General features: G+C 36.4%; 1 protein-coding gene across 2 annotated transcripts; it reads right to left on the bottom strand.

The window, feature by feature from the left end:
* Positions 1-525: 525 nt before the first annotated feature.
* On the bottom strand, positions 526-17,202 carry LOC113533123 (interleukin-17 receptor E). Of its 2 annotated transcripts, none has more exons than XM_034306993.2 (17): positions 16,740-17,202; positions 9,798-9,813; positions 9,400-9,495; positions 9,147-9,244; positions 7,509-7,601; positions 7,016-7,133; positions 6,688-6,851; positions 6,454-6,522; positions 6,259-6,325; positions 5,946-6,124; positions 4,914-4,961; positions 4,764-4,809; positions 4,475-4,629; positions 4,175-4,243; positions 2,872-2,923; positions 2,163-2,270; positions 526-2,030 (listed from the first exon to the last, which is right to left on the bottom strand). In XM_034306993.2, the coding sequence occupies exons 1-17, from the start codon at positions 16,917-16,919 to the stop codon at positions 1,144-1,146; spliced, it is 2,445 nt and encodes an 814-aa protein (XP_034162884.2). In that variant the 5' UTR covers positions 16,920-17,202; the 3' UTR covers positions 526-1,143. The 2 variants fall into 2 exon arrangements, with proteins under 2 accessions (XP_034162884.2, XP_034162883.2); XM_034306992.2 differs by having other exon boundaries at positions 9,147-9,247; positions 16,740-17,200.
* Positions 17,203-17,880: the final 678 nt, after the last annotated feature.

Below are 17,880 nucleotides of genomic sequence, written 5' to 3'. Positions count from 1 at the left end.
TATGATCCCTCTTATTTTGGTAAAATAATAAACATTTTGCAGATTCTGAAAGGGGGATGTAAACTTTTGACCTCAACTGTAGATACGACTGTCGTAACAAACTTAATCTAGAGCCGTATTCTAGGTTCCCGAATGACAAGCCACCTTGTTCATAAAACCACTTTTACATATGTAAATAGCATTCTATAGTGGGATTATAAATCATTACTCTTCCACAACTGTATACTTTAAAGTCAAACTGTACTAAGGATGTTCAGTATGCTCAGCGTAGTCTTCATGAATACACCAGCAGATCTTAGGTGCAAATCTACAGCGTCCACGTAAGATTATCCACTGAAGAAACGGTGGGCATGAACATGTTTGGTTTAATAGATTGATATAAAAATACTGATATGAAAACATCCAAGATGCATAACAATATACAAAAAGCAAATGGCATATACATTATATTATTATATAACAAGTAAACAGATGCTGATGCATAGCCACACGTTCACAGCAAAGAAATAAAATGGATCTCAATCATTATTACTTAATATTCTTTATTATATTATATTAAAAATATAATCTACACACATAGCACAGCAGTTAAGGGCTGAGGGCCATGCTCAATGGTCTTCTACAGCCTCTTTCTATTTTACTAGCACAGAACCCTTCCTGCTGATTTTCCACTGCCTGCAGTTTTGAGAAAACGTACAAATAATACTGTAAAAATATCACTACTCATAAATGAAGATGCATTCATGGTGTATGCGTGATCATTTTTGAGCATGTGGTCAAATGACACTACCAAGAGCTGAGGTCATAGGTTACAACATGAGAAAGTTGCGCCTATACACAGTTAAACATTTCAGTACAACAGTACTCAATACTTTACCGTTTTTTCAGATTCTACATAATTTTAATGGAACTGGAGAAATGCTTGATAAGGACGGGTTGGGGCCAGAAACAACTTGAACCATTTGAGGTATACAGCATTAATGAAAACGAGCACTCTGGTAATGGTAAGGAGTTAAGGATGTCATTCAGTCAATGTAAAATTGATCCCCCCATTCCAACCCAACCACCTCCCACCTTCACCCCCCACCACCCCCCACCTTGTCCATTTTGTCCACTCGAAATGTGTAGCTCTAAAAGCATAAATTACGCTAGTAGCGGTTTCTGTGTGACCGGATTACATTCTACATTTTTGTCCGGCCCTGCATGTTGACATTTGAAATTTTCCCTTCTTTTCTTTCTCTTTTTCATCCTTTTCTTTAACGTCTTTTCGCTGGCAGCTTTATGTGATGGTTTCGGAAGACGCTTCCTGTCTGGCTTCGCTGCTGTCTGAGGAAGCCATGCGTCCAGTCTCTGAGCGAGCCTCTGCGACAACCAGAAAGACAGTCCTTTGGAGAAAAGGCGGGGCCAACAGCACCAACTACTCATGTTTTGGGCCCTGCTTCTTGGCCCATGTACATTTACATCCAGTTCGTGTATCAGGTTTGACAGATCTCTAGGAAGGCAGTATCTCCGAATGCCTCTGAGCTCCTTCGGAATACACCTTGTTCCACTTAACCCTCGGAAACACACAAGACCAAATCCTTGACCACGCCTCTCGCTCTGGAGTCCCGCCCACATGCTTATGAGGCTGGCATTAAACACTGGAGCTGTGATAGAAGACTCGCTCTCTGCCTGACTCTGTCCCTGTTTATCCCTCCATTCTTCTGTTTTGTCTTTCTGTTCCTTGTCCACTTTTCCACTACTCTCTCTCTCCCTCCATGTGAGGAAAGTCTGCTGGGCTTTAGGGCTCCAGGCTATGAGCACCATGCCACCTACGCTGTGCACTTGCTGGCACTGGCCGTAGAGCCAGGGGGCAGGGCCCAGTTGTGCCAGAGAGGTCTGAGTGCTGCAGTGTGCCCACTGAGCCAGGCGCACGTCCATGCGCAGCTCCTCCTGCAGGCCGTAGGCTAGAGCACACACAGCCGAAACATGACTTATTTCGTCAGAGGAGCAGACCAGCAAAACAGGTTTTCTCTCAGCCGAGCGCCATACTAACAGACAGAGAGAAAAATAAATTACAACCCAAAGAACATTGATTACGTCATAATTTATAATAATCCTGCTAAAATGTAACCCTCATGCTCTACTCACTACTCAGCAATCTCAAACTACTCAACACTGACCTGATGTCTGCCGTTTGATCAACTTGTAGGTGAAGATGCCCACTGTTGTTATGGCAACCAGGAGAGCCAGTGAAGCAGCAGCAATAAGACCCCATCTCCTGTGAGTATCTGAGAGAGGGATACAGTGAACATGTGTCTGGGTGATTTACGTGTTGCCATTAGTATAAATGAAAGCGTATGAAAGTATGAATGAAAGCCTTTATTGTCATTGTATATGTGTATATACAACGAAATTAGGAGCACTGCTTCTGACTGGTGTTATAAAAAAACACAAATAACAGACAATAAATAGACTATAATGTGAGTATGCCATATAGTATAAAAGTATGTATGTATGTATGTATGTATGTATGTACAGCAGGAATACAGTATAAAGTATATACAGCAGGTGACGAAGTCATAATATTGCACACTGAACACTCAGAACATTCTGAAAAGTGACCAGTGATAGAATTGCACACATTACAGATTAAAATGGAATAAGTGACCGTAGTTGAGTAAGGGACCAAGAGAGAGTAATTGCACATTTACATTCCACATTTAGTGCATTGAGAGTTAGAGTCCTGATAAACAAAGTGACCAGTATTGCACATTGACATTCTACATATGATATAAACAGCAAGTGTAGACAAAAGTAGAGATTGTTGAAATAAGTCACTGTATGCCCAGTATGCCCAGCAAGCACAATTCTAAAAAAAACACCACTTACAATCAGGACATATGATTCTCCTTCCACGGAGAGCAGGCTCAGACCGCCACACCTACAGAGAGAAAGATCAATTCATTATACGAGTCAAATGAAGACTTTTTCTTTGCTGACCACATCATGCTCAACTCCTGGTGGTCAAGAACAGTACTCTGAGGCTGCAGTGGGTACGGGCTCACCAAAAATTGACGCTTTTATGTTATACTTTACATAGTGAGCAGTGATACAATCAGAAAACAAGGGTCACATGACCCTTGACACTTGACAACAAAGTCATTTATGGCATACAAATAGGGAAAATGTGATCTCAGTGACTCTGACTAGCAGATGGGCTGGTGTAAGTATTTCAGACACTGCAATACACACAAAAATCTCTAGAGTTTACACAGAAGGGTCAAAAAACAAAAAAAACATGCATAAGCGGCAGTTCTGTGGGCAGAAACGCCTTGTTTATGAGAGAAATCACAGGAGAATGGCCAGACTGGTTTGAGCTGACAGGAAAGCTACGGTAACTCAAGCAGCCACTCTTTACAAACACGGAGAGCAGAAAAGCATCTCAGAATGCACAACATGTAGAACCTTGAGGAAGATGAGCTACAACAGCAGAAGACCACATCATGCTCCACTCCTGTCAGACAAGAACAGACCTCTACGCTACAGTGGGTACAGAATCACCAGAAATTGATAGTGCTATACTTTATGTAGTGAACATATACAGTGAAAATATATTGCACTGTAAAAAAAATAAATTAAATAAATTATTTAAAAATTTTTCCTGCATGAAGCTAAGCTGAAGATGGCTGATTTTTTACATTTTCTTGATTTCTTTAAAGTTCTTCTTAATTTCTGCTAATAAATCTTTTTAAAAAAATCTAGTTTTAAGTATTAATAATAAGAGACATTATCTTTTACTAAAAATGAATCTGAAATAGTGTTTAGAATGAAGCTATGAAATTATCTCATTTTTTGCTTATGAAAATGACAACATTTTCAGCCACGCTTGGTATATGTCATATAAATGCAGAGTGTCGTGCTGTCGTGCTGTGGCAGTATACACTATACAGGCTCACTAATACTGCGAGAAATTTGAATTTAATTTGAAATTTGACACGTAAATGAGAAGACGTGTATCACGGAACAATTTGCTGTGATATATGATAAGAAGATGATAAGAAGATGATAAGAAGATGAAAACATGATAGGTTACATGACACAACATGACACAACATGACAAAACATGACGCAGACACACACACACACACACACACACACAAAGAGAGTTATCTTAAGAAAAGCATCATCACACCTGCACACACAGTCGTGAGGTGAAAAAGGAAAGAGGCACAGTCAGTTCCACGTCTCTAGCACCTTCTTCCTGTAGGACACAGAATAACATTCATATCAACTAAAAGTGACTGGGTATGCTATATATTAATTTTTATTACAACTATAAATATTTATTTTACATTCTGAATGAATAACAGAATAGGCACAAGTGGACTGCAGTTCAAACTGGAGCCTATATCCTTTACGTTTTACTGACTGGTTTGAAATAAGGATTGGTTTTAAAGATAAGCCAATAAAACAGCATGGAATAGTAGCTTACTGTCTGAACAGTGTGCACATTTTCTTTCACGACACATGCTCCACCTTCTTCCACACAGAGCTGGGCAGCAAAGGATGCTGGGATACTGGAGGACAATCGTACATACAGATGCCAAGACCCAGGAACCACTGTAACATCCCATTCAGATAAATCTCCTGAGGGAGCGAGAGAAAGCGAGAGAGAGAGAGAGAGAGAGAGAGAGATCAAGGAGAAATGATGATTTGTGTAGCTGTATGACAAATTATTATTAAGTAAATAATGCAGTTTAAAAGTGACTCGTAGACTTTACCTGAACTGAAGGGGCAGAAGACTTGATGGCTGCCATTCAGAACAAACTAAAAACAGAAATGAAAAACAAAGTTACATGCAAACAGACTTACAAGTATTCATACGCATGGTAAAAATGTGTATGCGTAGGCAGTTTTGCAACACTTCTTACCTTCAAACACATGTGGGCGTGCTTGTCTACATCAGACACATTGTATTTCTAGAAAAAAAATTCATGATATGAAACAATTAATAACACAGATATGACGTAGTATGTTTAATTTAGATTTAGAAAGTGAAAAACATGACATCTTTGTAATTGGTTTCAATATTTACCATATATAAGTTTTTATTTTATTACCAAGGATGGAATAAAACACATCAGGCCACGCTATTATAGGAACATAATCCACGACAGTGATGTCATTACTACCTTAAAGTTGATTATTTTTCTATAACAGCACGTCCCAGTACAGCACAGTGTTTGATTCCTCTTATACCACAGCAGTTTGCTAACGATTGCAATTTTCAATTTATTACCAAATGCTGTCATGCTTTTTAACCGTTTATGGTTACATTTAATGTTGCGGAACGTCCGCAAGGTTAGTTCTTATTATCACTTATGTTATTAACAGCTATAAACAGTTGTTCCCTCACCACATCTCTTGAAGTTAATAATCCAAAAAAAAAAAAAAAACACGCAAAGGAACACACAAACACACTTCGTCCTGAAGACTTTCCCATGGCGGTAAATTTACTCGCTGTTAAAAAACACTGACACTGGAGACTCCTTCAATAAACGTTAAATAAATGTATCCTTACAGAAAGCTTCGCCATAACAATAATCATATGTTTTATTTGTTAAATAAAAGCACAACTGTTTCTTATTATTAGCTTTATGTTATGTGGAGAGTCTGCTATACAATTTCCTGTGAAAAAGCTGTTACTATAGAAACGATAATATACTAGAATGAGCGAATTACTATTCATAAACCTGGGATTTGTGTTAGATCTACCGTCAGAGCTTTGGAGAAAATCAATATCTTCTGATCAGATTTGAGAATTCAACACTACTGTGGTATTTAAAAAAGAACATTAAATATCCATATAAATATAATTCCAAAACAGGATAAATTCAACCAGGGTTTGGGGGGAAAATAAAACCCAGTACACAGCAGCTCAACAACACGTTTTGAGTGCTCACCAGGTCTGTCATGTGCAGGGTGGAGTTTTGCACAGAAACACAGTGTGAGTGGTTTCTGGTATGTTGCCAGCAGAGAGAGACGGCAGGTTCGAACTGGACCGAGGGGCAAAGATGCTTCCATCTGAGAAGTGAGCTACCAAAGAGCTGCAGTGAGCTGCTGGACAACACTTCTCCACCTCCTGTAGTAATAATATAAAAGTCAGCTCAAATGATATAACATAAAACTTACCACAGCAATCATGGAAACTCTATATGATCTTGAGAAGTTCTATATTTTCTGGGAAAATGCTTAAAACAGAGCAGTTCCACTTACCCGGCAGTATTTTGTCTTTTAGTGGACAGGTGGTGTGTCTTCTGGCATCAACTGCAGTGTAATACATCTTTGAACAGAAAAATATTTTTGATGATTGGTTAAAAGGTTATGGCTAGATTTTAAGTTAGGCAGCTGTACTAAAATTGTTGAATATGTTGTATAGAAGTTTTGTGTATTTGTAAATCAATACCTTACCTGCACGCATAAACAGGGCACCAAATAAGGAAAATTTAACGTGACTGTGCGATTAAGATCAGTATCGATCTGAAACAGAAAATCTCCATCGTAAGCTTTTTTTTTTTTATATAAATCATTTTCATATTTTCAGAGAACCTGATATGAATAACACATCATTGCAAAAGAGGTGGAAAAATATATATTTTTAAAAATATTTCCTGATTTATAGATTTGAGAACCAAGCACACTCACCATATTAGATATTTTTCCATTACACACTGCTTTGTTTTCGTAGCATAACCTCACGTTCACTTTTTGGCCTGCCTCCATGTCAACAATAAACCGTTTAGCAGATATATCCAATGTCACTTTATACACAGGTACTTTGTCTTCTAGTGGCAAGAAACTGGAAGCAACTGGAAAGATGAAAAAAATAGAGTCAAAGTGAAAGGGTCTTCAATATGAACAACAGTGAGCACTCCGTTTTTTTAAATATACCTTGTCGTTATTATGCTTGGTACATTCATGATAATGATAGAGAGAGAGAGAGAGAGAGAGAGAGGGGGAAGAGATGAGCTACCTCCTGGTGGGCGCTTTACAGTGTATGAGTCGGTAATGAGCGTTCGGTTGAAGTCATACACAGCCACATGGACAGTATAGCCCACCTGGGCCATAAAACACTTATACTGCAACTCCCACTAGAGGGCGAGAGAGTATCACAGTGAACACAAGTCAACTTCCTCCTTCAGTGTCAGTATATGATAGGAATATAATTTAACAATCTTCACAAATGATACTACCAAATATTCCGATATGTTGGAATGTGTGTGTCTGAAAGCATGTGCGTATTTTTCTGCAGTTCTGTGCATGGTTCTGTCTATAAACACATCTATTTTGCATAATTTCAATTCATTCAAATGCTATTGTAAAATTGTAGCTTAATATGGGCATTCCAACAGAGAGAATGTAAATTAAACTGGATTCCATATCTGCAAATACATGCCCACACAAGCAAATAAAAACTGTCCACCCTGAGAGTGGGAAAAACCTTAGCAATGCTAAAGGAATCGTACCACTCGTTCTCTTCGGACATCCAGATGTTTATTGATGGAAGACAGATTTCTGATTCTAACCTTCCTACTGCGGTCATCAAACAAATGTTTCCACTAAAGCAAGAAACAAAAAGGACAGGACATGATTATTAGTTATAGTCAAAAAAAAATTACCTTGAACTATTCAGAATTCATTTTATGGAGTTTTAAGCCTGCATTTAAAACAACGGTGACCTCAAGAGAGTTGAATTTCTACATTAAATACAGTCTATAATTACTAAAGCATGGAATAAAACATGATGGAGGCATGTTGTTATAGTAAAGTTATCAATGGGTTGCAAGAAAAACTAAAAACTCCTCTTTTGTTTTATTTATTTACTTTATAAATGAATATTAGAGATATCTTAGACAGATTTGATGCTACTATTTTAAATTGTTACTGGGATACACATTTAAAACAAGCCACACTGAAATGAAGACACATGCTGTTTTGAATCTGTTTCTGCACTAAGTGAAGGAATTCAGCAATAGAAACAGACTAATGTGACCCATCCATTCTCCTCCGCAACTAGTGTTGTGTCTCAAATCGCATACTTATGTATTACTCTAGACCATTATTGAGTACTAACACTAACTAGTTTTCCTATTACAGTAAGTGTTTGAATTTTAAAAACCTCTTATGTAGCTTCCCGAAAGGTCTGACTTGCGTAACAGTCTTCTGGATTAGTAAATACTTATAAATAAGGTCGATGTTTTAGATTCGACATGCAGCCCATGACAACAATCACGACGACAGTGGAAAGTTTTAAAGAGAAACAAAGCTCCTCAGTTAACGTTGCTGTGCATGACATCACATGTTACAATTCAACTTGAAAACCTGATGAACAGGGACGATTTGGTTCTGATGTGCCATCTAGATAATGTTGTAATTAATCTTCCAGATGTTTATACGATAAGGTGAGCTGTATCACACCATCCCTGCATGGATTAATTTCCTGTAACAGCACAACACTTTTCACTAGACTGGAAAATGACTGCAAGGAAAATTCTTTTGGTGTTTAGTCACTTACGCTACACATACGCATGTTGCTAGCATAATAAAATGTTCAAATATTACTGTAGTGCTAAATTATTAATCTGGAATGAAAAAAATATATGGTGGTCAAGGCTTGGGGTTGAAGAAAATTCATAATGTCCATTTGGGGTCATTTGCTCCAAAAGGTTTAGGAACCCCCATGTTAAGCACTAATTAAAAAATAAAGTAAATAAATATCCTTACAGAAAGCTTCCCCATATAATCAATCTCACATTTATTTTGTTAAATAACAACACATTTATTTTTCTGTTTATTACTGGTTTCAGATTACGTGTTAGCCCCCTGTGAATCGGTTGTTACTATAATAATGATAACATATTACAAGCGCATTAATATAAATCTGTGATTCGAATTACAGTCATCACTACTATCAGAGCTGTGCTGTCCAATCAGATTAGAGAATACAACACCGCCAAGTCAATAATGTATGCATATCCAATAATAAACCAATAATAAACAAATTAAATAAGACTTAAATGGGTTCCCTTTAAAGGTTTATAAATGATAACGCTAAAGTTTAATCAATATATCAATCTTTCCATAAAGTCATGCTAAAGACTTACCCGGATAGTGTTGTTGCCATGACGACCTCTCCAGATCAAAAGAGTGCGGAAATTTCTAATTGCTAATTCAGTGAACTCGATCCGTAGGGTTTTATTGGCTGCTGTAAAGAAAGAGATGACAAACAGATAAAAAGAGAGAAAGTGAGTAGATGAAGTAGTGCCTGTGATATAAGCACAATCAGCCTTATTGTCATCATCATCAGGTTTATGTTTATCCACATGCAAACTCATGCTCTTTATTGTATTTACTTACACAGGGGCTTTATGCGTAGATGCAGATGCACACACGCATCATGACCGCTGACCAAAATCGTTGAGAGGTTCATCCATGGCAAGATCTGCTGCTTGTCTATGAAAACATTCAAAAAGCATGCAAAAACGTGCAAAGAAACGTGCAAAGAAACAGCATTGTACTTAAATTATTATACTGTACTTATTATACTGTACTTACAGATTATTATACTGTACTTAAATTATTATACTGTACTTATTATACTGTACTTACAGATTATTATACTGTACTTAAATTATTATACTGTACTTATTATACTGTACTTACAGATTATTATACTCTACTGCTTAATTCTTTCAAAAGCTAAAAGGGACAGATGAGCATAAATAAACGTAGCCATTCACCATGGCAATACTTACCAACACTGGACCATTTCTAAAGAGGGAGGAAAAAGACAAAAGAAAAATTAAGTTTTAAATTATTTGCATTCATTTACTTTCATTATTTAATTATTGGATTAATGCGAACCTAAAAACCAATCCGATAATGACATTAACTTTGTTAAATATTTTATGTACACATGGAGTTTTACTCATATACCTTTCCATGTATACACGTGTGTCTTGTCAATCGTGTGTCGTGAGCTCCCCTTCTCAGAGCACGTTACCTTTCCTGTCACGTTTTTGCTTTTGTTTTGCCATGCGCCTTTGTTTTGGTCTCAGACCTTTCCCCGCCTATGTCCTGTCATTGGTTGGTTGCCCTATTGTGTTCACCTGTTCTGTGTTAAGTCCTTGATTAGTTGTTCTATTTATAACCTGTTGTGTCTGCATATAACTGCAAAATCTTGTCGATTGTATTTGTGTATTTCAGACCGTTTATTATGTCTATGTTCTGACTCATGTCTGTTTCATCGCTACTCATGATGGATTTTCCTCATCTGATGTTGTCTGCGTGTATGCTGAACTTTGCTATGAATTCTATCTATGATTCTTGGATTTGCTCAAATAAAGCCCATGCTGAGTATACGTACTTGTGTCCTGTCTCATTTGCCAGCATAACATTGGCATAAAAGTAATCATCCCCATACTACAGATGTCATGGTATCACTTTTTATGTACTGATTATGATACCGATACTGAAACCTTGAGTATTTGCTGATATTAATATATTTAATAATTATAATTATATATTATAATTAATATATATATTAATATAATTAATATTTTTTTAACTACTAAGTTAAAAAGCGGGATTTTAAATTGAAGCACTTTACTCAAAATGACCATGCAAAATGACCATAATCAAACCACTCAAACACTCTTTTACCCTACAGGAACAAAAAGCATAGCTATCAACATGTCTTACACAAAAATGATGTTTTGGTAACTTAGGTGACCCTGTTATTACTTACGCCACCTTATGTTACGAATTAATGAACCTGTTACAACACTGAAACAAATCAACCTGAAATGACACAGAATTGCTCGATGTAACATACAGATATCAGCTTATTGCCATCTATAGTTCATATGATTATGTGACAACATTTTTATGGCTAGTAAAACACAGACCACATGCTGTACTGTACATACCATTAAGTCACATTATTACATGCACTCTGATGCGTTATGACAGCACTCTTATAATAAAGTCAAAAAAACATGGTAGAAATTACAAAAAGCTAAATTCACATTTAATATTTAACAATGGTACAAACAATGGTACCAATGGTGGAACGTTTACAAAAAGGCTGGCAACAACAGGCTTTAGGTTTTACACTTTGTGCTTAATTCCAACATTCTTAAACTATCCTTAGACATGGTTTTATTTCTGTAGAAATTTTAAAGGCTTTGTCTTTCTCAAATAACATGCTGCCTCTCAATGTAGGCACGGTAAAACAGCACAATGGAGAAATGTGCATCAAATATAGACAAATATCTGCTATCGATTCTTAAATATTAGCTAATCTGACTTTACCATTTTAAAAATCATCCGATCATCTGCATTTCTTCTATCATTCAAATGCAAACCAATGACATAAAAATATTAATTTGAACCCCCTAAACTTTAAGCTTATTCTGAACCCCCTAAACTTTAAGCTTATTATTCAGTTATTCATCTTAAAACATATTATCTAGTAAGCACGACAAATTATTCAGTAGCTACAGTGAAACTAATACAGTATGTAGTTATGAGAGTAAGAAATATAAGGCTGGGGTCCTGGGAGTTTGAAGAGTTAACCAAGTGCTAAAAGGTGTCTGTGCTCGAGCTCACTAGTTAGCTAGCTGTAATATAGCAAACAGGAGATCTACGTAAGTAGATTTTTACTAATCTTTGCTACTTGACATTGCTGAAGGACATCAATTCAGATTAATTTTATTCCTTTTTTTTTTGTAGAGTGGTACGTCATGGTTTGTAATTACTATGCAATAACATTTACGGAGGCAAACAATATTCAATGAACTTGAAAGGAAATGGCTTCAATCATGATGTGGATATAAGCAGTTCAATATCCGGTCAGAAATACAAGGATCTTATCAGGCTGATCAGGAAGCCAGTTAACATTCAGATATTGTGTACACTAGAGAAATTTTTTTCAAGAACACACCTGGCCTTTATTTATAAAAATAAAGAACATTTGAAAAAGCCTCCTACTAGGCAGCTAACATTGACGTTGAGGAAGTTGAGTCAGGAAATAACGGGAATTAAACAGGATCAGACTAATCAGGTAATAAAAGGTGCTCATTACCAAGTTCAAATCCCAACAATGCCAAACTCTTCCGTGGCCTGGAGCCAAGTGAGCAAAACTGGCCATGCTCTCTGGGTAGGAGAGATGGCATACTCTCTCTCCCCTGACAATCACAGCAACCCTAGCCAATTGTTGGCATCTATGAACGCAATGTATGCAGAAGAGGGCAGATAGTGCTTTCCACTGAGTTACGCTTGTGATGCAGCAGGAGGAGCAGTTCGAAAAGATGAATAGATGCTGAATCTCAGAAAATCTTGGTTCAATCCAAAAAATGGTACTGTTATACAGTATATCCCTGCTATTTTTATGACAATTGTAGCAAGCTGTAATGTGGTGAAGAGCCATGAAACTGTAAAAAGTGATGGGATTTGACTATAAACACTATAATCTCAGTGCTTACAAAATGAGAGCACAACGACAGTTTTCTCAATGACATACAATTAGATTTCACACTGATAGGTTAGTGGTAGAAACTACAATCCGGTTAACCAAATTCATTTCCTATCTTCTGTATCATTTATAGAGTTTACAATGACATTTTAAGAGCAGTATCACAAACTCAGAGACTGTCATTTGAAACCCAACAGTCTAAATCACAATCATAGACTTTCAGTTAAGTTTCATTCAAATGCATAAACAAAAACCAAAAATAAAGTTATGAACCTATTAATATATTAATATACATAGCTAATAATAAAAATACAACACTTGCTTTTCACTTTTGTTTTCAGACCAGGGTGTCTTGAATTTTGGTTTCAGACAATTTTCAGTTTCAGCCAAGAATTATTTATCGCATCGCATCACGTGCTGTTCTACATATCACGCTGTTTATAGCAAATGGCTGATGTATTGCAACATAATTATTACTTATTCATCCAATAATTATATTGAATCTTTTATTCATATTTATTTGACCTACTCTTATTTATTTTATTATTAGAGTATTGTCAATTCTCTTATTAATTTTACTTTATTTATTTAAATATATTGTACTTCTTTCTTTTTTAAAATTTATTTTAGTTTTTTTTTTTTTCACTTATTCTCATGATCTGTCTCTTCAGATCATGATCAGCCAAGAAAGAACGTTGTTTAAAAGAAGCTTTCTTTAGTTTTGCAGTGGTGCTGCAAGAATAATGTAAGAAGTAATGGAAGTCAGTCTCGCTCGAAATCAACCACTAATTTATAGCTAAATCAACCGTATGACCTTCTAGCTTTCCAGTGAAACTCTGCCTTCAAACTAAAAGGGTTGAATGACATCAAATTACAAAGCAATTCTGGTAATCCAAGATGTCCACACCTGTAATACTATAGCATTTAGCTACAGAGTGAACTTTTGTTCATTTATATAGATTACAATAAGTCATACAGTGACTTAAAGCAGGTCACTCTGTGTGTAAGGGATGAACTGATCCTACTTATATCACAGCTTTACTTACGGGCCAATACCTGATACTCATTCAAATACTGGTCCTAGTAACCAGGTATGCAAGCAAAAAAGAGACATAAAGGTTTGAAATTCTCTCTGAAACTCTCAACAATGAAATTTAAACTGAATTTAGCATTTAACATATATGACTTTGAAAACCGCACATCTGTATTTATTTGTTTGGAATTAACCTCCTTGAAATTTAAAGTAGTTTTAGTGTTCAGACTTTGACATTTTAAAATTCATGCTTGTAAGAAAATTACACATCTGCAGTCAAATAGATTACTTCAGCGCTCACAAATTCATATTCAATAATTCATGCATGTATTCAAAAATTTGTATTCAGGATTCATTCCAGTGCTCAGATTCAACGAGTCAAATTCAGTTTGCAAAATTTACATTGAAAAAATACAAGTTAAGTAAACTGGCAACTCAGCAAAGGGCAAAGGCAATCGAAATATTTAAATACAGATGTGTGATTTCTGAAGTAATATATTTCAATGCTGTGAATTCAATGGCATTTAAATTTCATTATTAAGAATTCAGTGGATTTTCAAACTCCACAAAGTCCTTTTTTGCGTCCATATCCCAAGCCGCCTCTCAGCAAGCTTCTGTTGCGAAGTAATACAAAACATCATTGATGAAATGGCAGCGTGCTTTATGACATGTTGCTTCCTCTTCAGATTCATAATCTGGGTTGTCTCAGTCAATATGTATACGGCATAAAATGTGTTAGTGGATCAGATTGGAAAATATTTTAAATCCAAATTTATACAACGCTGATACACGTTTCTGGCCTCTTCAGGCTCAGAGCAGTCAGTAGTCAAGAGTCAACACATATATAAAGTAATAATACAGTAATAAATATGACATTATGTAATCCACTTAGTATTGCAAGTAATTCATCATTCATGTTAATTGTATAATATCTAGGTAAAAGCTTGGTGCTGGTGAATTTGAGTGGGATTGGTTAGATTGGTTAGAAATGTAAGGAACAGGCTACAGCATATACCTGATTGAGATACAGTCACCTATTTTGTTTTTGCTATACACTGAAGGCATTTGGGTTTGAGATCAAAAGATGAATATGAGACAACAGATCAGAATTACAGCTTTAAGAAAAAAAGAGAAAAGCAAGCCATTTTGAAGCTGAGAAAAGAGAGAACATCGATCAGAGCCATTGCAAAAGCAGTGGGCATAGCCAATACAACAATCTGGAATGCCCTGAAAAAGAAAGAAACCACTGGTATACTAACAACCAGACATCGAACAAGTCAGCCAAGGAAAACCACAGCAGCTGATGACTGAAACATTGTGAGAGCTGTGAAGAAAAAAGCCCAAAAACAACAATCAGAGACATCACCAACAACCTCCACAGGGCAGGGGTGAAGGGATCACAATCCACCATTTGAAGAAGACATTGACAGCAGAAATATAGAGGCTATACTACAAGATGCAAACCTCTCATCAGCAGTAAGAATCAGAAGGCCAGATTGGAATTCGCAATGAAATACAGAGAAATCAGCCACGAAAGATAAACCTCTACCAAAGTGTGGAGAGAGAAAGGATCTGCTCATGATCCAAAACATACAAGCTCTTTAGTCAAGCACGGTGGAGGCAGTGTCATGGCTTGGGCTTGCAACTCATGATGGTAGCAGCAGAATGAATTCAGAAGTCTACAGAAACATTGTCTGCCAATTTACAGAGAAATGCATCCAATCTTATTGGGAGATACTTCATCATGTGGCAAGACAATGACCCAAAGCACACTGCCCACACAACAAAGCACTTCATAAGGGGGAAAAAAAGTGGAAGGTTTTAGACTGGCTAAACCAATCACCAGACCTTAACCCAGTTGAGCAGCATTTCACCTCCTGAAGAGTTGACTGAAGGGAGAAACCCCCAAAACAAACACCAACTGAAAGAAGCTGCGGTACAAGCCAGGAAAAGCATCACAAAAGAAGAATACAACAATTCGGTGTCATTGGGTCACTAGGTTGATGCAGTTATTGCAAGAAAGGGATATGCAGCCAAATAGTAAGTGTTATTTACTTTAATTTATTTTAAGGACTATCTGTTGGACTATCTGTTCCAATATTTTGTTGTCTAGCACATATAGATGTAAATATCAGGAAATGAAAGCTGGAATTCTGATCTATGAACCGAACTGATGTCTTCAGTTAAAGGTTTCAACACTTTCAGAGGAGACTGTATATGATTGTTTTTCTTGTAATGAGTAATTTAAAATAAACACTCATGTCAATCATGCTTTGCATCTGGTAGAGGTTGGGTCTTAACCAATTAACATAAATGAGCAAAATAATAGTAAACGCTCCGCTTCCCCTGCCTGACTCATCATCTGTCACAGCATGTAATCAGACTGAGAGAACATGGGAGGGGGAATTTGAAAACGGTCTAAAACACCTTCTGTGTTTTCCACTCCATCGCTTTTCTCACCCCTCGCTTAAACACTGTGGCTAGGCTTTACTTATTTACTTTTACTTTACTAGTACAATAAATTGCTATACCCTTATAATCTTTTCTGAATTACCGCATTACTAATTATTAACTAACTAATCATTTAAGGAGGTTTTAATCCCAGTAGTTTATTTTGGTCTTCATTTTTAGTTGATGATGTTTAATCAGTTTAATGTTTAAACACTTTATAATGTAGTACCTTCATGTCAGAATCACATACATTTCACATATCATATAACTTTCACTTGTGATCATGGGAGTAATATGTGATTACACATGATTCATTTACTTTCATTTATTGATGTATTTTTTGGGAGTACACATGTTTGTGTGTGAGTACACAAGTTTTGTTTATTCTCATGTGCATTTTTTTTTACTGACAAATGGTATATTTACACAGGATTAATTTAATCTCACAGGTGATTTTTCACATGATCCATTGTTTACTTCTATATATGATGGTTCATATGACATGTGGCTTTATTTATCACATATTATTCACCTGGTGTCACGTGTTCCACATGATGAAATGCACTTTCTTTTTTCAACTCTAACTACATATATATATGTAGTTAGAGTTGTATATATGCAACTCTAACTATATATATATATATAAATATATATATATATATATATATATATATATATATATATATATATATATAATTTTTTTTTTTTTTTGCTAACAAACAGAAAACAGTTTCCTACCTCTCTGATCTCGAGGTCATTTGGTGGTCGGTGGGTCTCGAGAGCAGACCCGAGAAGGACCCAGTGGAGAGCGACGACTGCACACGTGATCACGCCTCGTCCACGCATTGGACCTGTTTCCGGTGTTTTAACGACGTTCTGTCCAAAAATCACATGATGTTTAGTGACTATCAGGAGCATTAAGACGCGACAGATTCCCCACCAAGTGGAACAAAGTCACAGAGCCGGCTGTACAGTCGACTTCCTTCATGTCGCCCTGCTCAGTCTACTGTAAACCTGAAGATGCGGTTAGTGGTGGTTTCAAGCGTGTAGACGCGAAGCCCCGCCCACGCAATTCCCGACACCACCAGTGAGACGCGTGGAAAAAATATATAGTACTGTAAAGAAAATAGAGCAAAAATGTATCATTGTACAAAACTATAAGAGTTTTGCAGTTATGTTCAGCATTTGTTTTCTGGCCTGATAAGTAAAAGTCAAAACTTAATAAGCTCTTGCTGTGGAAGTGATAGAAATGACAAAACTTAATTCATGTGAGATCATACAAGGGGGTGTGGTCAGCATCAAACAGGAAGTTGACCCCCAAAATCTTGAGGTAGGAAAACTGACATATATGTGATGTATCTATTGTAACAAAATAAGTGTGCTGTGTTCATGTAATTTTTTTTAGACATTTTTTGTTTAGGTTTCTTAGCTTTTAGTGGTGATTTTTTTTTTTTTTTACTGCATAAAAAAAAAAAAAAAAAAAAAAAAAAAAAAAAAAACATGTCTTAGCAAAAGAAATATCTTTCAGCCTGAAGATGATTGAGATTACTGAGGATGGCACCACTTAAAAACCATGAAGATGGCTTTGGACCACAATTCAATGCTATAATAGCTTTAGGACTACAATTTCCACGAACAGGTTTGCACTTTCTCCATCTGTGAACAGTGAATAAGTTCACAGGTGCACTTTTTGACCATATAGTACACAGTTATAGAAGGGAATTATTTATAACTGCACTATTCAGTGTGACCCAGATGAGGATGGGTTCCCTTTTGAGTCCGGTTCCTCTCAAGGTTTCTTCCTCATGATGTCTCGGGGAGTTTTTCCTTGCCACCTTCGCCTCTGGCTTGCTCATTAGGGATAAATTTACAAATTTAA

The sequence above is a fragment of the Pangasianodon hypophthalmus genome, chromosome 8 (assembly GCF_027358585.1).
Source record: "Pangasianodon hypophthalmus isolate fPanHyp1 chromosome 8, fPanHyp1.pri, whole genome shotgun sequence".
NCBI classification, from domain to species: Eukaryota; Metazoa; Chordata; class Actinopteri; order Siluriformes; family Pangasiidae; genus Pangasianodon; species Pangasianodon hypophthalmus.
Note: the sequence above shows the minus strand (reverse complement) of the source record. Positions and strands in the feature narration are given on the sequence as shown.

Excerpts from the sequence above, each read along its gene's own strand:
- LOC113533123 (XM_034306992.2), bottom strand. The coding sequence starts at position 16,919 with ATGCTCCTGATAGTCACTAAACATCATGTGATTTTTGGACAGAACGTC. Across the intron at positions 9,248-9,399 it reads TCTACGCATAAAGCCCCTGT|CAGCCAATAAAACCCTACGG; the intron begins GTAAGTAAATAC and ends CTTTCTTTACAG. Across the intron at positions 6,852-7,015 it reads TGTAAAGCGCCCACCAGGAG|TTGCTTCCAGTTTCTTGCCA; the intron begins GTAGCTCATCTC and ends TCATCTTTCCAG.